Raw genomic sequence first — 20493 nt, 5'->3', positions numbered from 1 at the left:
TCAACATTATGCTACTCTTGTTACATAATTATATGGACGTTATTATGTCAAGTACTAAGTGAATATATGCTATATATATATTAGGCAATACAAGAATTTCCTTTGAGAAAATATTTCACTTATTATTGTTACAAATTCACTAGAAATACTTCTAAATTCAGAATACAAATTAAAAGAAAAAAAACGAAAAGGAATCATTAATTTGCCGGAGCACGGAGACACGGGAATATAAATAACGCTATTATCACATTTAATAGGAAAAAACGAAATAGAAAACACACTGAAAAAAAGCTACTCTCCATCTTCAGGTGAATTTTCCCTTTCAAGATTCAAGATTTTCTTTCTCTTTTTTTGTTTTTTAACCGAAGAATTAGATCTCTGGTTTTGGTTGAAACGCAAAAAAATCGTTTTTTTGGAAACAGAGGTGTTAATTTCTCCTTTTTCTACAAGTTTTTGTTCCATCCACAGATGTCAGTGTAACTTTTTTGTTTTGTATTTGGCATAAAGATCACATTTTTTGGCAGCTGTGCATGTTTATTGCTGCGTCGGTTCACCAAATCTTGCTAATTTTGTTAACGGGTTTTCAAGGGTTTATGTCAAATTTAGGGATTTACTGTTCACTCCGTTTGAATTTGATTTTCAAGTCTAATTTCTGATTAAATGCTTATGCATGATGCAGGAAGCCGGTTCTCGCTGCAGTAAACTTCTGTAGTGGTGACCATTCTGAGACATGGATCCTTTATTGCAACTCATTTGTTAATTTTATTTATTGTTAGTTTTCTGCAAAATCTCCGTGTCGAACAACGGTGTTGTAGGCTTGTACTAAATTATTAGGTTTGTAGCTGAAAGATTTCATCGTGATTAGATGGAACAAGGTTTTAACTCTGATCCAAATGCCCCTTCTGCGCCAATTGATAAGTCTAGGGTATATGATGTGAAGCCTTTAAGAAGCCTTGTCCCGGTTTTCCCGAACACTCCGGGCATGTCTTCGATTTCAAACCCTAATCCAACTCCTTTTGTGTGTGTTCCGCCTTCTGGTCCTTTCCCTGCTGGAGTCCAACCATTTTACCCGTTTATGGTTTCAAATGGCTCTCAGACTCGAAACCATTCAGCCAATGCTGGTTTTAATGGTGGTATACCAGATCCGGTTCCATTGAACTCGTTTAGGACCCCGCAGGCGAATGGAGGTAGTAGTCGGGCTAAGAGGGCCTATAAAACTCCTGGTTCAGCATCTGTGGTTATCGAGGATGATGGATATAGTGATGCACCGGATCAAAGTGACCAATATGCGAGTGGATTTGGCACGAACGTTGGTGATGCAGATGATGCTAGCAATTCGGGTAAGAAAAGAAGGGGCCGTCCGAAGAGGAGAGGAGTTGGGAATGGGCTAGAGATTGATGTTGAATCAGTTGCTAATAACATCTTAACCTTGTTTAAGCTTAAAGATTTTGATGAGAGTAGAAAAGCTAATGGTGACAAGGATACAACTGCAACTGTGCTATTGGTCTACGACTTGATCAGGAGAACGCTTACTCAACTCGATGAAGCAAGTGATAATAATGCTGGAGGTGCCCGACGTCCAGACCTCAAGTCTTCGAATCTTATGATGACCAAAGGAGTGCGGACAAACAACCTGAAGAGGACTGGCCATGTACCTGGGGTTGACGTTGGAGATATCTTTTTCTTCAGAATGGAGCTCTGCTTGGTGGGTGTACATGCTCCGAGCATGGCCGGGATAGATTATATGAGTGTCAAGGTCACCGGAAGCGAAGACCCTGTAGCCGTCAGCATAGTTTCTTCCGGAGGTTACGATGATGATGATGGGGATGATACTAATGTGTTGATCTACAGTGGTCAGGGTGGAGTTCAGAGGAGAGATGGCCAAATGTTCGATCAGAAACTCGAGAGGGGAAATCTTGCCCTAGAAAAGAGTGTGCATCGTGGTAATGATGTTAGAGTTGTAAGGGGTATCAAGGATACTAGTAATGCACCTGGTAAGATTTATGTGTATGACGGTGTTTACAAGATTATTGAGTCGTGGGCGGAAAAGAATAAGTCTGGTTTAAACGTGTTTAAGTATAAGTTGATAAGGCAACCGGGGCAGCCTGAAGCTTACTCACTGTGGAAATCGATTCAGCAGTGGAGGGATGGGACTGCTGCTCGGCCCGGCCTTATTATCCCCGACCTAACTTCAGGTGTTGAGAATCAGCCTGTGGCTCTTGTAAACGACACTGATGGGGAGAAAGGACCTGCTCATTTCACCTACGTTGCTAGTCTCAAATATTCTCAACCTTTTCCGGCATCCAAACCATTTTCGGGTTGTCGTTGCTTAGGTGGATGCCAACCGGGCGATAGCAGTTGTCCTTGTAACCAGAGAAACGAAGGCCTGCTTCCCTATTCGTCTGCAGGAGTTCTTTTAACAACTAAGCCAGTGATACATGAGTGTGGTCAGTCTTGTCAGTCTCCTCCAAACTGTCGAAATCGTATATCTCAGGCAGGTGTAAAATTCCGTCTGGAGGTTTTCAAGACGAAGAACCGGGGTTGGGGTCTTAGGTCGTGGGACCCTATTCGTTCAGGAAGTTTTATCTGCGAGTATGCTGGGGACATTGTCAAGGTTACTGCAAGCGATTTTGAGAATGCAAATGATGACAGTTACATCTTTGATGCTGGTCGCTACTACGAGCCACTGGAACGCGTTTATGACTCTAGTAGCGCCAAGAAGGCCCCCTTCCCTCTTGTTATAAGTGCTAAAAGCAACGGGAATGTGTCCCGTTTCATGAACCATAGCTGCTCCCCTAATGTGTTCTGGCAGCCGGTTCTGCGGGAAAGTGACTGTGGAATTTGTTTCCACATTGCTTTCTTTGCCATACACCACATCCCTCCAATGCAGGAGCTGGTGTACGACTATGGGATACCCACAGAAGCAGACCGAGGGAGGAAGAAGTGCTTGTGCGGATCAGTCGAGTGCAGAGGTCACTTCTATTGACCATCTCCTGTGGTGACCGAGAATCTCTCGGTGCTTGATGCTTTGAAATAAAGGTTAGCTATGGTGATTACTCTTATTTTACCTTAGTAAATGCATTTCATTACTGGCGATCTCTATGCTTTCTGTATGCACTTCCTATCGTCTACGTGCTTAGAACTTGCATAAATCAAGAAAAAATGGGTGTTGGCCCGGGCCACCCCTTAATTTTTTCAGTTATTGCCAATGCTTATTATGCCTCAGAAATATACAACACCTTAAACAAGCTACATAACACATGTTCTTAAAAGTGTGATTGTTTTGTCCATTTGATATGATTTTGAACGAATCGTACATGCTCCCTGCCTCCTTCCCTTGCCCGTTTGGCGGCCATTTCTAATAAGCACGTGGCTCAGTGATGAATCAAGCAGTGTTTAGACTAATGTAATGCCTGTAATGATTTATAGGTTATGGTATAAGCTTGAAGAAAAGTGAAAATTTTCCCATGTGGCTTTTCTCCGACTCCCGTCTCTCTCACACTGTGGAAGAAGATGGCAGGAAGGAGGTGGCCTCTCAAGGTGTATTATCAGCATCTGCAGATATGCAGCTGGACTGGTTGTGTTGTAGAATCTCTTAGTTTGCTTTCCTATGTTGTAGGATTCTGCAGTTAGGCAGACTTGTTGGAATTTTATTAACTCTTATTTTCTAGCTACCCTTATGTTTAGAAATATTTATGGCTGGTTTTGCTCTTGTTGGATGTTTACCAAGACTCAAGAGTTGGATATTTGGTTGTTTTGGATTTTGCAGTATTTAGGGCACTAGGAATCCATTTGGTTTCCATTATTGCTCCTCAATAGATGCTATGTTTATTATTATCTCTTGTTTGTTTGCTCTTTTCTTAAAAACTCGGTCCGTGACAATGTATTTCGGTTTATTTCCACAATGCCAAGGTTACCTTTTTCTCATGATTATCACTTTTACCCTTACTTCTATGGTATTGTCCGACTTTCATGACTTATTATTATATGATTATCTATCTAAGATTAAATTGCGTGATTATTTTAGTTGAATGGAGTGACTATGCTTGATTATCATAAGACTATCGATTTAGGATTTAGTTGTGGGATTCAATCTTATGAATCAAACATAATACATATTCAATCATGACGTATAATCTTGCCAACCAAATTGCTAAAGTCTATCTTGGTTTTCTTATATTGTATTTCTATATAATTATCATTAATGTCTTATTTTAAATGTATGGGTAATTTTCGCCACAGTTAATCCACAAAACCAACCGTTCCAACTTCCAACAATAGTCTGTCCGTAAAGATCAAAAGGGCAAGACATTGTCGGAAAATGTTTTGCTTTTGCTAAAGAGAATGTAGAACAGGTAGCTAGGGAGCCTGCTTTTAGAGGAATAAACACACAATTGTTTGTTTCTTCCTCTACCCACAACCTCCTTTCACAAAATCTTGTTTTTTCTTCTTTTTCATCAAAACAAAAAACCCAGAAAAAAAAAATATATTTAAAAAAAACAAAAGGAAAATTTTGTGCTATTTGTGTGAATTGGGAGGGATGAGAAATCAAGATTTTGTTGCTGCGCCCCCAAAATGGATGGGGCCTCCAAACCTGACGAAGAAGAGGCTTTATCAAGTTTGGAAGGGTAGAAATGTAATCAAGATTGATACATTTCCTATCTCTATGTTCATTTATCTGAAATGTTTTGTCATGTAGTCTTAGTATATGAAGAAATGCATCAACATGGTGTATAGTTCTTCCATAATATTTGAGGGGAAAAAAAGATATTACTATCACTTTGCTCATTAATAAAAGGATCACAAACTACAGAGAATTTCATTCTTTTCTTATTGTCTATGACTTATATTTAGTTCTGCACCATAAATCAACTCACATTTGATTACTGAACTAGTCTCTTTTACGGAATGCATCATCCACATAGTATCTGCATTCATTATAAATTCACAAAACTGCAAAAACTAAAAAATTTAAGTTTATTGTGTTTTTGCAGATTTTTTTGTGTGGTGGGAGATTGATCTTAGGCCCTGATATGTGGTCAGCCCTGCTAACTACCATCATCATAGGGGGGCCTGCATTAGCATTCTGTAGCAAGATGTATCTGAAAATTCCGACACGAGACTTGTCTTCCGGTCATGCTGTGTCGATTGTGGGACTTGTCCTAACACTTTTGGTGTGTAGAAACAATTATTCCAGTAGTGTTGTTGAATGAGGATGGCTTAACTTGTGTATCGTTGCAGGATTTGATCTTTCTCTTCATCACATCTACGAGGAATCCCGGGATAATTCCTAGGAACACGAAGCCACCTATCTCAGATAACACGTCATTAAGCTCCTTCCCATCCATAGAGTGGATTGCTGATGTGAATCCAGAAGTGAAACTGCCAAGAACAAAGGATGTCGTTGTCAATGGCCACACGGTTAAGGTCAAGTACTGCGATACTTGCTTGTTGTACCGTCCACCACGCGCATCACATTGCTCGACTTGCAACAATTGCATCCAGAGATTCGACCACCATTGCCCCTGGCTGAACCAGTGCATTGGAGCTGTAAGCACCATAATTGAGCACCATCTCTTTATTCTTATTCGTGAACGGTCTAAAACTTCATGCTCGCGTAAATTTTGTTGGTGCAGAGGAACTACGCCACGTTCATCTTGTTCATAACAACCTCAACAATCTTGTGCTTGTATGTCTTCACATTCTCTTTCTTGGACCTCTTCAAAAAATCCAGTTGGACGTGGAGCCTGTTTTCAAACGACGTGATGTTGGTTTCCCTCATCGTCTATAGCTTCATCGCAGTCTGGTTCGTTGGAGGGCTCAGCGTCTTCCATTACTACCTCATCTTCACCAATCAGGTTAGCCACTCCCTCTTCACACTTGATATGTTTACTACAAGCTGAAACATCTCAAAATACTAACACATGTTTCTAGTAATTTTCAGACAACATATGAGAATTTCCGAAGCCTGTATGGCAAGAGGGAGAATCCATACAACATAGGAGCGATCAAGAATGTAGAGGAGATCCTCTTCTCCAAGACGACGCCATCTCTTGTGAACTTCCGGGAATGGGTGACCGAAGACGAAGGTACGTTTGCAGAATCTGTGACCAAGAGATACGGTGGCAACATCAACGGACAGATAGACGTGGAGCAAAGCTTTTACGGCAAGGATGGGAAACCGCTCCCAAAATTTGTGGACATATTTGAGGAGAATCCCAAGGTGGACAGAGGAGGTAAGTCAGCAACTGATAATTTCTTCCTTCCCTTCGACGACGATCAAAGAACGGGCGCCTCCGATGATGAGATCTCGCAAAGAACATCAATGGCTGTATCTCAAAAAATGATGTAAAATTTGAAAATCCATTTTTCATTTTCTGTTTTGTGGATTGATGTAGTCTGGGTAGATGTGATACAATGATGTGCTCATGAAAAAAAGAGATGGTTGCGTTCTAACTTCTAAATATGTTCGTGTTTCTAATCTCGTATTTTATTTCATCAATTTTACGTTGTTGTGTATGAAAAGTTGGTGACTACTACTCCTAATGACCTTGTTGGAATGTCTGAGAACTCTTAAGTTGATTCTATTTATTCATATAAGTACTAGTAGTATGCATCTATATATAGTTTTGTTTTGTTTTATTTTTTTAGATCAGTGATGTTAATTTTATTCGATACCACAGTATATTCTTCGTTTCTATTTTCTTGGTATACTCAATTAATTTATCTTAATAACTAGTGAGTCTTTGTTAGGTTGGTCCAAATGAAACCCCCCAATAAAAAACAAAAAGCAATGGCCCCATATGTGCAGATTTAGTGAACAATAATTAATCATTTTTGTAAGACAATATTAAGAAAAGCATTTAGGTCCAATGCTTCTTGATTGTATTGATTCAATCTACAAAATTTCTTATTGCACACAACTACCTCGAGTCACTTCAAAAGTGGCAAATGATTTTTCTCGTTTTGTAATCAAATATGGAAATTATTAGAACACTTGCAATAAGAAAACATAGATTACTTAATTTGTCAAAGGAACTAAGAAAATATCACATTTAGTCCTAGCACGTTTCGACGAAAACATTTCGGTTAGTTAGTAAAATTATAAATTAAAATAAGCATTAAGGCACATATATTGATAAGTTACATATCTGGAAAATGTCCATCTAAAATTGCAGGCAAAAAAGTGTTGTGCCTGCACGTATCATCAACCACCAACTGTAATAAAAAAATTAATTGATTTTATTTGATAACACAAAAAATAAAACGACTAATTTTTCCTATTGTTTTTTAAAATCTAAAGAGAACAAATAGTTGGAACTGCCGCCCCAGCAGAGAAACAGACCCTCTTTAGAGGGAAAATAACTGGAATTCTTGTTAGAGAAAAAACATTTATTCCTTAAAAATTCCGTCTTTGAGACAGAAACAGAGAACCAAACGGCAGCTGTTTCCTGATCATTCCACTCTCATCCCTCTCCAGACAAATCTCATTTTCACTAAGTTCTTGCTTCGCATAAATGATCAAGAAAGTTGAAAAATCAAGTGGTTTTAGATAGTTCATATGTTGGCTGTTTGCAACAAACAAAAACAGTTTGTGATCCAAACCAGAATTTGGAAATTGAGGATTCCAGCAGTTTAATCCTCTGTTTCTTTCGTTGATTGAATAATATATGGAACCGGAGAAACACGAGCCGCTGAGGCTTTATCAAGTTTGGAGAGGAAGCAATGTAAGCCCCCTTTCTTTCATGTTCTGTTTTTGGCTGTTTGTATTTATTGTGTTTGATAATTTGTCCAAAAGATAATTTCTTGTTTTTGAATGCAACTCTGTTTTTTGGTTCTATCATATTTAATGTCATTGATTATTGGAGACTGTTTCAGTTGCACTAATCATACTAACCAAATTGATCATCATAGATGTTGAGTTTTAAATATGATGAACTTTCTATGCTTGCAAGATGGAATTTGGAGATCCCTTTTCTCGTTTAAGATCATGTATAGTTAGAGCATTATGACTGCAGAATAGGGAGAATTGACAGTTATTGTTGGTTGAATCATACAGAGGTTCTTCTTTGGAGGGAGATTGGTTTTTGGTCCAGATGTATCTTCTTTGTTTTTGTCGGCTTTCTTGATCGCTGCCCCTGCGCTTGCATTTTGTATAAAGGTCGTATTTATCATCAGAAATCGCGTTAAAGAAGACAAATCTGTCGTTTCATGGTATCCCGTGCTTATAGTAGCTCTTGCACTCACCATTTTGGTAAGCTACCAATCCAAACTGCCTCGGGTTTATTGTGAGAATCGAGCTTTTTTTTTAGTCTCACTATATCGATGTTTTTGCAGGATGTAGCCTTCCTTGTCCTAACATCTTGCAGAGACCCTGGGATTGTGCCAAGGAACACGAAGCCTCCCGAATGTGATGATTCATTCGAGATGAACACCCCTTCAATGGAGTGGGTGAATGGCCGAACACCTCATCTCAAACTTCCCCGGACAAAGGATGTCATTGTCAATGGACACGCGGTGAAGGTGAAGTTCTGCGACACATGCTTGCTGTACCGCCCCCCTCGTGCATCACATTGCTCCATCTGCAATAACTGTGTCCAGAGGTTTGACCACCATTGCCCGTGGGTTGGGCATTGTATCGGTTTAGTGAGTATCCATACACATTGTTGACCACATTCCATCACTTCACCATACACTTCCACTTCTCCTCATCCATACATACTCGTGTTTATGAAACAGCGCAACTATAGGTACTTCTACATGTTCGTATCAACATCAACTGTCCTATGCTTGTTTGTGTTTGTGGTGTCGTTGATCAACATTGTCCGAGCAGATGACCATCTCTTGAAAGCCATGTCGGGTGATGTTCTATCAGTGTTTCTGATACTCTACTGCTTCGTTGCTGTCTGGTTCGTTGGCGGCCTTACAGTTTTCCACTTCTACCTCATCAGCACAAACCAGGTGACCGAATCCAAAATTTTGAATTCAAGTAGCTAATTTTTCTTTAAGTGGATTTTGCTTAACACCTTCGTGTTTTTGTGCAGACGACGTATGAGAACTTCAGGTATCGCTACGACAAGAAGGAGAATCCATACAACAAAGGGATGATCAAGAATTTCGAAGAAGTCTTCTTCTCCAGAATCCCACCCTCAATGCTTGATTTTCGAGCATTTGTTGAAGACGATGAGCTGATGATGACTGTAGCACCCACAGACGACGATACTGCTGAAGACATCACTAGCTCAAAGGAGAAAATCGACATTGAAATGGGAAACAATTTAGGAGAGGAAAAGAGCATTACACTTCCTGAGATTCTGCTAAGCATAGACTATGGTGGCATTCATGACAACCTTAAACACAAGGTGATTGAGAGAGAAGCAGCTTCCGATTCAGACAACTTCGTCATTCCTGTTGATAAAAAAGTTGAGGAAACCACAGCTGCCCCTACGATTGATGCTGAGGAGAAACGCGATGACATGAAATCTCAAAAGAACAAAGCATCGGACTGATCATAAAAACGCGATTCTAAGTGTTACTCTCTGTACGTACCAGTTCCGAGTCTACGCTTTTATAAGATGTAGATACAGATATGTACCGTTTCTTTGTGCTAATCTTATCTTGTACTATTACTATATCGGTGGCTTATTCAGTGGCGTTCTTTATTTCAAATTGGCAGTTTTTAGTTTGAAAATCGAGCTTTTTTTGCGTTTCCGGGTATCACATCTGCAGCAACAAGTTCATGATCATAGGATGAAAGTGTTGAGAATAATGCAATAAAAGATCTTAGATGTAACAGTATCACTAACTATTTATCACAAAATCACTTGTTTCATTTGATAATAGTCTGCCTAAAGCTCCATTTTCTACTTTCTAGCAATGAGTTTCTAAGGCATCTCTTTCTAGTTTCTACCAAGGTCTGAGTTTTGATCTGTGTCTTTCTTCACTTCTCAATGAAAATGTTTGTACTAAGTACTAACTATATTAGTAATTGTTTAAATTACTAAACAAAAAAATATAAACGTGTCATGAAATTAAGATTTTTCTGAAAATGGTGAGATTTGTGGGGAGAATATCATTTTCGTGTTATGCTTGTCAATTCATGTTTTTCTCAACGACATATTTCGCATTGAGATGATTTTATAAGCTTTCGTGAATGCCAATTGCATTTTATTCAAGTTTCCTTGCAAATATGTTTCCTAGCTAATAATGTACTATTCATTAATCTTAATACACGTATAGTCGTATTATCGTATACTATAATTTTTAGTATTTCACTAGGTGATCGAAGCCTAATTAACAAAATTATTTTGAATATATTTCAAATTATAGTACTGTATACTATATAAAAAAATTAGTATACATAAATTATTTATGAAACGACGTCGTTTGGTAGTCGAAACACGGACATCCTTCCACTCGTTCTCTATATCAGTCAGCCCTATTCTGAGTTGAGTCCAAATCAGAGAGGTAATTCTAGGGTAAAATCTCGCATTTTCGGCCACAAGGTCATACAATTCAATTCAACTCAACTCGAATTCTTTTCTGTCAATTCTCATATTCGATTTTGTGTTGTACAGATCTACGAAGCGGAAGCGCCGCAGATTTGGATTCGGGATTTTTATTTTAAGGTACGTTGTTACGTTTTCACTTTCCGATCTGTTTATGTTGAAATGGGTTATGGGTGCCGATTTCTCTACTCATTTAGGGTGCCGTTTTTAGTTGATTGGAAGTTTGGCTATATGGTGGGAATGGGATGGTGTCCAACTAAAGCTGCGTTCACTTTCTAATAATGACCTCTTTAATTCGTTTATTTGTTCTTGATCTTGTTGGAATGACTGGTTGGGCAGAGAATGTAGTTTTAATATCAATCTGTGCTATTTTTTTTATGTCTAGGTTGCCTTTTGGTCTGTTGTTTATGCTTTGCTTAATTTTATAGTTCACTAGTACTTTCCTTTTTATCGATTGTGTTGTTTTACTCCTGGGCTGTGGTTGTTCAACGATGCACTCTCTCTGTGGTTCTCAAGTTGTTTTACGGGATTTTATAATTATGATTCTCCAATTGTGCTGCTTGGGAATACTGAGAAATATTTGTGCTGGTGAGTATGTTACAATACTTAGGGGTTTTAGATATACTTTTTAAATGCTCTTTGCAAAAAGAAAAGATAATCTTTCTTGCTGAAAATCGAAGAACTATGTAACGAGGATAGGATATACTCCTATGTAACATAAATTTTGTAAGTAAAAATTGCATATATGGAGTTCTTGGTCCGTGCAATTATTACGTACACTCTTCCAGTCTTTGGCTGTATGTTGAATACAAATGAGGACACGAATATGTGGATAACCAAATACAGTTTTTTTAATACGGATTTTGTTTCAACTTGTTTACTTGGCCCAAATCAACTTTACTATGCAATATGTAGGAAAGAGTTTTTTTTCTCAAAATGGAGCTTGAGAAATATACGATCTTAAGAAACTGTGATCTGTGAGAGCTACTTTAATCACCTGTGGTAGACTAGAGATAATCTCAAAATGGAGCTTGAGTATATTATAGTGGAAATTGTGTATTTCTAATGTTCAGTAATACCATTTGTATTCCAATCTGTAGAATAGGCCTGCAACTTTCCGAGTGTCAAATGTCAATTTGATTGTCATTTTCCATCCATTGCACCTTGATTAAATAAGATATGTATATTTAATTTACTTGATGAGGTAGTATTGCATAACTTTCCTGACTAGGCAGCTTTAGACCCTTATTCCTTCCACAGTTGAACAATTCATCTTGATTGTATTCAATACTCCGAGTATGAACAATGAGTTCGGCACAGATTTTAATAAATAAGAGGAAAAGTAAGAGAGAGAGGGAGGGTAATGTAAATAATGTTAGTGGAGAGTGGAGTCCACACTATTGTAATGGTATAAGTTGTTAATGGTAATGATATAAGTTGTAAATAAAATGACGTGTAGGGGTAATATGTTGTTTGAATTTTCCAAAACTAGAAAGTTAGTACTTTTCAGGGACGGACAAAAAAGGAAATAGTTCATATTATTTGGGGACGGATGGGGTATTTTTTTTTCCAGAATACTGTTTATACATACTTACCCATGCTTGCAGCCTTATCATTCTCGAAAATGCTTGGCAATGACTAAACTGAATCAGGTGTTATATGCAGGATTCAAGCATCCAAGTAAGAACTTAAAATGGCTGGTCATAGAGTTGCCCATGCCACTTTGAAGGGACCAAGCGTTGTGAAGGAGATACTCATCGCCACTGCACTTGGCATCGCTGCAGGCAGTGTGTGGAAGATGCACCACTGGAACGAGCAGCGGAAGGTTAGGGCTTTCTACGACATGCTAGACAAAGGTGAAATCACCGTGGTTGTTCCAGAAGAATAGATATTTTCTGAAACAAAACATTGAGTTGTTATGCCCACCTATTGTTTCTCATACTAGAGGGCTTGCCTGGTCCGGATTCAATCAAATAAGACCCACTTGGTTTTATGTGGATCATCACAGGATTACTGTCTTGATTTTGGTCTATGTTGTTATTGACTCTTGTTTGTCGTTCCCCTGTTTTATAGATTGGCATAAGGTGACATTTGGAGTTATATTTCATCAGCTCTTTGACGCAGTGAAATCGCATCAAAATTTTTAATTCGTTTTCTTATTATTTTTCTGTATGATTGACTTAGCCCGGAATGGATTGCTAATAATTTTTAAAGGTTTTTTAAGCAACTACATATTGCACGCAAGTTTGCAGGTTTGAAACAGCTGTATCATCGGATATTGGCAGCCACATCCCATCACTGTCACATGTAATTTTGTAGTAGTATTTGAAGATCGATGTGTTCAAGATGTTGTCTTGTTTCCTGCTTACGATGTTTCATTTTAGATGCTCATTGATTTAAAATGTATTGGTGGGACATAGCTATTAAAATTAGGTCAAATTTTAATGTTCTTCATAAATTTAAAAAGTCAACAAAATTAGAAGTGGTGATAAATTGCATCTTTTCTCTATCCAATATTATTTGTGGTTACTCTATTGCTATGTTTACTTATGGCTAAATGTCATGTTTAATTTTATCTTTTATTTAGTTGTCTTTTTATACAAGTTTGGTCCATGATAATGTATCTTGATCTGTTTCCTCAATGCTAATATTATAAAATATGTTTTGATTAATCATTTCACCCGCCCTTGTGACTAATTTAATCATACAAATCTTATTTTAGCTTATCTCATAGTGTATTTTTCTGTTTCACGACGTCTTTCACCTCTCGAGTAGCGTGAGCACACATAGTTGTGCTTTCCTGCCGCCTTATTCTCCAGTTCTAGCGACCATTGTCATCACAGTTAATGTATGAATTGATACATATGAAGAGTATATCATGATTCATGAGGTGATAGGTTTATTAAAGATAGGGATTAGGAAAAGTCAATGAGGTGATAGGTTTATTAAAGATAAGGATTAGGAAAGTCAATGGATATATGTCCTGTCCAATAGTCTACCAGCATTTATCCACACCACAAGAATGCAAATATCACCCTCCCTAGGACCTACTACTATTTAGATACTACTCCATTAGATAGAGGTTTTTGTGATTTACACGTTCGAGGTCAAATTTGCAAAAACAACATAGTACAATGGAAGATTCTTGGAAATATCTTTTTTACTTTACAAAATTTTATGGACCAAAATATTCCTAATTATTGGAGGGTATTTCATATTTGGCGTATTCGTTAGGAAAGTTTCCAAAAGTGGAAAAGCAGCAAATTCTAAATTTCAGAGATCTCCCATAATGTTTCTTTAAAATTTGTAAATTTACAAGCCTCAAACTAGACAAATTATTTATGCAAGTACTCCGTATTTATGAAATCCAAGAAAAGTCGTCTAAAATAATTTTAGGATGGAAAGATTTTGAGTCAAATACTCCTTCCATCCTATAAAATAATGAACATATGATATGACACGGTAGTTAAGACAAAATTAGTAAAGTAAGAAATATGAGGAGAATGATAGTTAAAGTAGAGTTAGTGGATAATGAAATCCACATTATTATTAGTGTTTTGATGGTAGTATAAGTTATAAATAACTTGATGTATATGGATAATAACTGAGATAACTTTTTATAAATAAAAATGCACATATTTTTATAGGACCGACAAAAACAAATGTATATATTTTTATGGGACTGAAAGAATATTTAAATTCCGTCCAGCCTTGAGTTTCCGCGCCCTCTCCGCCACAGAAAATAAACGTCAACACTGAATTATCACAATTTTGATAATTTGTGTGTTTTGAAAGTACCAATAATATGAACACTAAAATACAATTTGTAAATTAAAATGGTGATATCGATTAGTGGCACGGGATTGCAATATATGCAAACATAAACAAAACAATGATTTACTTGATCAAAATTAAGATGGCCAAGATTTTATCTTATGTCATTATATTTATCAATTTAGACCACTAGAGAGTATATTAATTAACGATGAAATTAGTATCAATAGTTATATTAGAAAAAACTAAAAAAAAACTGAAGATATAGATATATTTTCTCTGAAACTACTCCTTTTCCGCTAGATCATTTTACGATAATAGAAACATATTCATCTCCTCAATATTTACTATAATTAGGTTATAATAGGAGTCCTATTTGGTTTGACACAAATTTTAAAAAAATGTAAGAAAAAGGGATTGAATAGATTAATGGATATGAGTTTTATAATAAAATATGAGTGAAATAAGTTAGTGAAACTTAAGCTATTTACCATTTATGATAAAAGAGAATATGACTTTTGTTGTGAAATGGACGAAAATAGTAAAATTTGAGTTTTATAATATGACAGAGATATAATAAGAAAGGATCGATAATAATTTTGTATGTGTATAATAGAAACATAGATTTATAAATACACTCTCAAAATAGTAAAACGCGCAAAAACGTAAAAGAGGATATTAATAACAGTAAAAACGCGCAAAATAGTAAACCACGGTATGATAATTAGAATTTATAAATACCTACGCTCAAAGTTGTAAAGCCTCAGTTGAAAGTTCCCCAACTACCTGTTTCTGCTGTGTCTTCGGTAAGTCTCCTCTCTTAGCTCTTCTCTGTCTCATTTTCCGTATCTCAGACGTGAATTAAAGAAGTTTGAGGAATTGGATTTGTCGAACAAATTGTCCAATCTTGTTGAATTTGAATCGTCTGCGTGATATTTCTTCTAGGGTTTTGTTGTTATGCATGTCTGTGTATGTTTGGTATGCAAAGAAGGAAATTATTTCCAAAAGTAGTACACAAAATAAAGACAAATTCTGGTTGTTCTTCGAAATTGCTGAAATTATTTCCAGCGATATTCTTCTCGTAAAAAATCTGAAAATCGAAGATGATTTTTCGTTTTAGATGAACTTAAATGAAAGAAGAATTTTATAGAAGTAAAAAGTTGATGATTACCATCATATTCAGTGCAGTTCTTTTTTAATACAGATCTGGTGTATATGAAGGACTCATTTAATTTGATTTTCCACTTTAGACATACAACTTGTTATGTAACTATATGTTTGTGTGTTTGGATTTTGGAATTGGCGTGACTTTGAATTCTTCTTTACACTGTTCCAGATCAGTTGTCTATTGAAAAATGGGTCAAATGCTTGGTTGTATTCAAGTAGATCAGTCTACTGTTGCTGTGAAGGAGCAATTTGGCAAGTTTGAAGAGGTGCTAGATCCTGGCTGCCATTGCCTGCCATGGTGTTTTGGCTACCAAGTGGCTGGCATCTTGTCATTACGTTTACAGCAGCTCGATGTCCGTTGTGAAACAAAAACTAAGGTTCATTGCCGTTCACTTGCTGCTTGAACTTTTGATTTCGTCAGAAGCAGCTTCAGCAAAATATCTCATGACTAACCATCATAAAAGAAAAGAATCAGTTTGCAAATCATGAACTCTTGTTTTCGTTTGTAGTTATAGCTTGACCATTCTCTCAATGATATGGGTTTCTTGTTGTCCAGGATAACGTGTTCGTTAATGTGGTTGCTTCTATCCAGTACCGCGCTTTGGCCGACAAAGCATCTGATGCATATTATAAGCTATCTAACACAAAAGAGCAGATCCAAGCATACGTGTTTGATGGTATGTTTATGAATGCATGGTCACTAGTTTCTTGCATGGCAGAACACATTATAATAAGGCATATTGCTTGTTGACTCGCTTATGGTTGGTGTTGTTCACTGTTTTTCCTGATCAAGCACGCAAATTGTAAAGTAAAGTTCCCTCTGTTAGCTTTAAGGTTTCACCCCTTTGAATATAGTATGCTGTATCTTTTGCACGCACATTTGTAGAACTCTGATCTATGTAACTGGAGAAGAAGTTTCTTATCTAGATACTGTGTTTTTTGGAGTTCTGTTACTAATTACCCCTTGAGTACATTGATATAACCCGTCTTTCTAGTTCAAAATCGAAAATAATTCGATTGCGGTGTTGTCTGAATTTTGTGACAGTCATCAGGGCAAGTGTACCAAAACTGGATCTGGATTCCACTTTTGAGCAGAAGGATGATATAGCTAGAGCTGTAGAAAGCGAACTTGAAAAGGTAGCTTATGCTCTTGACAGATGACACCTGCATGAGTGTGATGCTGGTCGTGTTTGTCAGTTATACTGAGTGAATTTTGATTATCTCTTGTCTTTGCAGGCTATGTCTGCTTATGGATTTGAGATAGTGCAGACTCTGATTGTCGACATTGAGCCAGATGCTCAAGTCAAGAGGGCCATGAACGAGATAAATGCTGGTGAGTTTCCAACATATCAACTCAAATCTATAATGAATTGTAACCAACTATGCATTATCTTGGATCTATGAAAAATGATTAAAATCAGTTGTGTTCTTTCATTAGGAGAGTTGATTGTCATTATGATAGTGGCCTTTGAAATTAAAAGTTTGGCGAATCGGTTGAGATTTCTGATAGCCGGAAGAGTTGTGCGTGCTTTAAGTGCTACATATTCAATCGCAGGATATTAGTTTGCAATGGTTTGAATGTGATGTCGAATTTCTTTAATTGTGTCAAGATTGTGATTTTTATCGTGTTATTATGTGATTTTCTTCTTTTGGATGACTTTATCTTGTTTATCTGATAGTCTGTCACTGTTGCAACAGCTGCTCGACTCAGGGTTGCTGCGACTGAGAAAGCCGAAGCTGAGAAAATCTTGCAGATCAAAAGAGCTGAAGGAGAGGCTGAGTCCAAGTACCTATCGGGGCTGGGTATAGCTCGTCAGCGGCAGGCCATTGTAGATGGACTGAGGGAGAGTGTACTTGCCTTCTCAGAGAATGTGCCTGGGACGACCTCTAAGGATGTCATGGACATGGTCCTCGTCACTCAGTACTTCGACACGATGAAGGAAATTGGTGCTTCATCCAAGTCCTCTGCTGTCTTCATCCCTCACGGACCTGGGGCTGTCAAGGATATCGCTACACAGATCCGCAATGGCCTCCTTCAGGGCGAGAGCGCTATGTCTTCTTAGACGGGCTCGTCTCGATGCCCCGTTGTCCGTGTCCTGAATTTGTGTAATTACGTTGGTGTGCTTATTTTTTCATGTTTTTAGACGATCATATTTAGCATTTGAAGATTTGTTTTCTCATCAAATATGTAATTATGCTACTTTGGGTGCTGCTTTGGCTATTGTGAGACGAAATGTTATATTCCAGTATGCATAAGGGTTCGAGTTGTATTCTTTTTTCGATATAATTTTTTTTTTAGTTTCCAATTATTCAAACGTACTATAATTACTCGATAGGTTTAAATATTTAATTTCCTTAAAGTTAGTTTTAATTATTTATAGTTTTTGATATGCGACTTATTTATAGTTCGAGGTACATGGTGTTTTCATAATAACATTTTAAAAATTAGAACTTTGATTACTGAAAAACATATTTCTTTAATACATTTTGGTATTGAGTTATAAACTAACTCTGTTTTGTGATGCAACTGATTATAATTTTGTGTTATGTCTTTAAGACAAGTTTTGAAATGAACCATCTTCTATCAATAATACATAGATAGAGATGGCAATGCAACTTGAAATTGAATAGCCGGCTGAATTTATAGTTTAACATTTAACATTTTATTGAAACATGCATGTGTTTTTATTTTATTTTCACAAATCTAAAATTATGTTTTTTAATGTCATGATCAATCATATCTTGTCATTCAATAACTTACTAGAATTTATTAAATATTAATTTTAGTAGTAGTAGTTTTTTTTGTTTTCTATACTATTAATATTTAACCATATTTGAGTGAAGTGGGTATCATGCAATTCTCCAAATTAAATATTCTATACGCCATTATACTAATATTAGTGATGAGCTAGCTTGGAATTCAAATGTTTAGAATTAGATTTGAATATATTAACCCAATTAATTTCTGCTCGATTAATTTATTAAGAGCATCTGCAACGGTGGACGGACGACGTCCGTCTGTTCGTGCCAGCGGCACAGAGGAGGTCGTCCGCCGCTGGCACGGCGTTGCTCGATGCATCGAGCACGTCCGTGCCAGCGAGCCGCTGACGGGCGTGCTACGATTGGGCAACGGCATAGCCGTTGCCTTTGAATATATTTTTTTTAATTCGGTGTTTAATTATAAAAACTGATAAAAAATAAAAAATATATATATTTTAAGGCCGTTTTTTCCCATTTTTTGTATTTTTTGATTTTTTTTTTATTTTTTTCCCCAAAATCATCTATAAATACACACATTCATCATCCATTTATCATCTCCCATTCATCTCTCATTCATAATTTTCATACAACCTATCTACACCTTGATCTCACACTCAAAACCTCAAATGGATTTCACTCATCTTATGGCGGAAGCGGAGCGCGACGAACAAGAATACTACGAACAACATCATGCCGCTTATGAAGCATATGTCGCGGCGAATACCCCCGCTCCTCCTCCTCAACGAACTAGATCAACTCGCCGCTACATCCATCGTGACCGGGAGGGAGTCCACGAAAGGCTCGTTGCCGACTAGCCGCGGTTTTCGGCAGATTACTTCAGGCGCCGTTTTCGCATGTCAAATAGCTTGTTTATGCGAATTGTCAACACATTGTCCGCACGTGTTGAATTCTTCCAAACAGGTCCATATGCAGCCGACCGACAAAGTATCATGCCGTTGCGGAAGTGTACGTGTGCCATCCGACAACTCGCTACTGGGCAAACAGCCGACCTCTTCGACGAGTATTTGCATGTCGGTGAGTCCACTAGAATCCTTTGTCTAAAATTTTTTTGCGAGGGCGTTAGTACAGCTTTCAGTGATGAATTCCTTCGGGTACCCACCACCGATGATTGCCAACGGTTGCTTCGTCTTCACGAATCAGTCCATGACTTTCCTGGAATGCTTGGAAACATTGACTGCATGCATTGGAGGTGGAAGAATTGTCTGACTGCTTGGAGGGGGCAACACTTAAGCGGTCACAAAGGCGGCGGCCCAACACTTATCCTTGAGGCAGTCGCCGACTACCGCCTATGGATTTGGCAGGCATATTTCGGAGTTGCCGGATCCAACAACGACTTGAACGTGCTCTATTCTTGTGCGAAGCATATTTTCTATATTTTCCCCTTAGACTACACATTTTTATATAAATTATAACTCATCAAATCGTGTTTTCATCGAAGTTTAGGATGTGAAAAGCTGGCTGGAGCTCATTCAAACATTCTATCAAACACTTGGTGTGATACGCAAAATACAAGTACAGAATCCTCTTTGAGGCATTTAATCGAACACTTGGGGTGCAGAATCTCGCCGGAATCCGGCTGGAAATGAACACCCAATGCTCCGAACAACTGCCGTTTCACGCAGCAACAGCAACCACCCACCCGGGTGGGTTTTACACTAACAAATACACCCTCCCGGGCTGTTTATGAACTTAAATATAGAATCAATACTTTTAGAGTGTAAAATTGATCATCGTTCTCAATTGATCATCTAGTACTAGTACTAGTACTATAATTCTTTAAGTATGTTCAGTACTTTTAGAGTGTAAAATTGATCATCGTTCTCAATTGCTTATGAACTTAAATATAGAATCAATACAATAGTGATTCATCCGAATGTTGTTGGGAGCAATGTTCTTTATCTCTTGAGTTTCTCCATTTTCGTACTTTAGTTCTTAAATTTAGTTTATTAATCTTGTCAATTCTTGTTAAATAATCAAACGCCTCCCTGTGGTTCGACACTCGAAGTACTACATTCGGCGCTGTATTCTTGCAGTATCGTTATAATATTAGAGTTATTTTTATTAAACTTGTGTGATCTTGCACTTGATATTTGAACTCAAAAACTACACATCAAGTTTTGGCGGCCTTGCCGGGGAGGTAACTGGTTATTTAATTTAGGATTCTTTTTGTTTTTATTTTTGTATAGTTTTCTAACATTTTATTTTTTTGTTTCAGAGTTTTAGCTAGAAGACTAAGTCGAGCCAATGACTTTAAACAAAGGCG

At 37.4% G+C, this 20493-nt stretch overlaps 4 protein-coding genes across 4 annotated transcripts; all 4 read left to right on the top strand.

Annotated features, from left to right (window-relative positions):
• Positions 1-188: 188 nt before the first annotated feature.
• LOC121748405 (histone-lysine N-methyltransferase, H3 lysine-9 specific SUVH1-like) lies at positions 189-3837 on the top strand. The gene is made up of 3 exons (XM_042142734.1): positions 189-308; positions 680-3039; positions 3430-3837. Exon 2 carries the CDS (start codon positions 866-868, stop codon positions 2984-2986), a length of 2121 nt encoding a protein of 706 aa, XP_041998668.1. The 5' UTR covers positions 189-308; positions 680-865; the 3' UTR covers positions 2987-3039; positions 3430-3837.
• Positions 3838-4174: 337 nt separating this feature from the next.
• LOC121747330 (probable protein S-acyltransferase 1) lies at positions 4175-6471 on the top strand. The gene is made up of 5 exons (XM_042141362.1): positions 4175-4636; positions 4995-5174; positions 5242-5550; positions 5637-5858; positions 5945-6471. The coding sequence occupies exons 1-5, from the start codon at positions 4541-4543 to the stop codon at positions 6350-6352; spliced, it is 1215 nt and encodes a 404-aa protein (XP_041997296.1). The 5' UTR covers positions 4175-4540; the 3' UTR covers positions 6353-6471.
• Positions 6472-7343: 872 nt separating this feature from the next.
• Positions 7344-9657, top strand: LOC121747008 (probable protein S-acyltransferase 4). Its single transcript, XM_042140985.1, has 5 exons — positions 7344-7727; positions 8060-8254; positions 8338-8646; positions 8740-8961; positions 9045-9657. The coding sequence occupies exons 1-5, from the start codon at positions 7671-7673 to the stop codon at positions 9507-9509; spliced, it is 1248 nt and encodes a 415-aa protein (XP_041996919.1). The 5' UTR covers positions 7344-7670; the 3' UTR covers positions 9510-9657.
• A 5284-nt stretch (positions 9658-14941) lies between these two features.
• LOC121746821 (hypersensitive-induced response protein 2) lies at positions 14942-17719 on the top strand. The gene is made up of 6 exons (XM_042140756.1): positions 14942-15088; positions 15619-15826; positions 16006-16126; positions 16495-16586; positions 16686-16782; positions 17148-17719. The coding sequence occupies exons 2-6, from the start codon at positions 15638-15640 to the stop codon at positions 17510-17512; spliced, it is 864 nt and encodes a 287-aa protein (XP_041996690.1). The 5' UTR covers positions 14942-15088; positions 15619-15637; the 3' UTR covers positions 17513-17719.
• The last annotated feature ends 2774 nt before the right edge of the window (positions 17720-20493 follow it).

Source organism: Salvia splendens, chromosome 9 (genome assembly GCF_004379255.2).
Source record: "Salvia splendens isolate huo1 chromosome 9, SspV2, whole genome shotgun sequence".
In the NCBI taxonomy this organism is placed as follows: domain Eukaryota; kingdom Viridiplantae; phylum Streptophyta; class Magnoliopsida; order Lamiales; family Lamiaceae; genus Salvia; species Salvia splendens.
Note: the sequence above shows the minus strand (reverse complement) of the source record. Positions and strands in the feature narration are given on the sequence as shown.

What these genes read in the sequence shown, in the direction of transcription:
- LOC121747008 (XM_042140985.1), top strand. Translation starts at nt 7,671, where the DNA reads ATGGAACCGGAGAAACACGAGCCGCTGAGGCTTTATCAAGTTTGGAGA. An exon ending in CTCTTGCACTCACCATTTTG is followed by an intron (nt 8,255 to 8,337) that starts GTAAGCTACCAA and finishes ATGTTTTTGCAG; the next exon opens with GATGTAGCCTTCCTTGTCCT. An exon ending in ACCTCATCAGCACAAACCAG is followed by an intron (nt 8,962 to 9,044) that starts GTGACCGAATCC and finishes GTTTTTGTGCAG; the next exon opens with ACGACGTATGAGAACTTCAG.
- LOC121747330 (XM_042141362.1), top strand. Translation starts at nt 4,541, where the DNA reads ATGAGAAATCAAGATTTTGTTGCTGCGCCCCCAAAATGGATGGGGCCT. An exon ending in AAGTTTGGAAGGGTAGAAAT is followed by an intron (nt 4,637 to 4,994) that starts GTAATCAAGATT and finishes GTGTTTTTGCAG; the next exon opens with ATTTTTTTGTGTGGTGGGAG. An exon ending in TGAACCAGTGCATTGGAGCT is followed by an intron (nt 5,551 to 5,636) that starts GTAAGCACCATA and finishes TTGTTGGTGCAG; the next exon opens with AGGAACTACGCCACGTTCAT.
- LOC121748405 (XM_042142734.1), top strand. Translation starts at nt 866, where the DNA reads ATGGAACAAGGTTTTAACTCTGATCCAAATGCCCCTTCTGCGCCAATT.
- LOC121746821 (XM_042140756.1), top strand. Translation starts at nt 15,638, where the DNA reads ATGGGTCAAATGCTTGGTTGTATTCAAGTAGATCAGTCTACTGTTGCT. An exon ending in CCAAGCATACGTGTTTGATG is followed by an intron (nt 16,127 to 16,494) that starts GTATGTTTATGA and finishes ATTTTGTGACAG; the next exon opens with TCATCAGGGCAAGTGTACCA. An exon ending in TAGAAAGCGAACTTGAAAAG is followed by an intron (nt 16,587 to 16,685) that starts GTAGCTTATGCT and finishes TTGTCTTTGCAG; the next exon opens with GCTATGTCTGCTTATGGATT.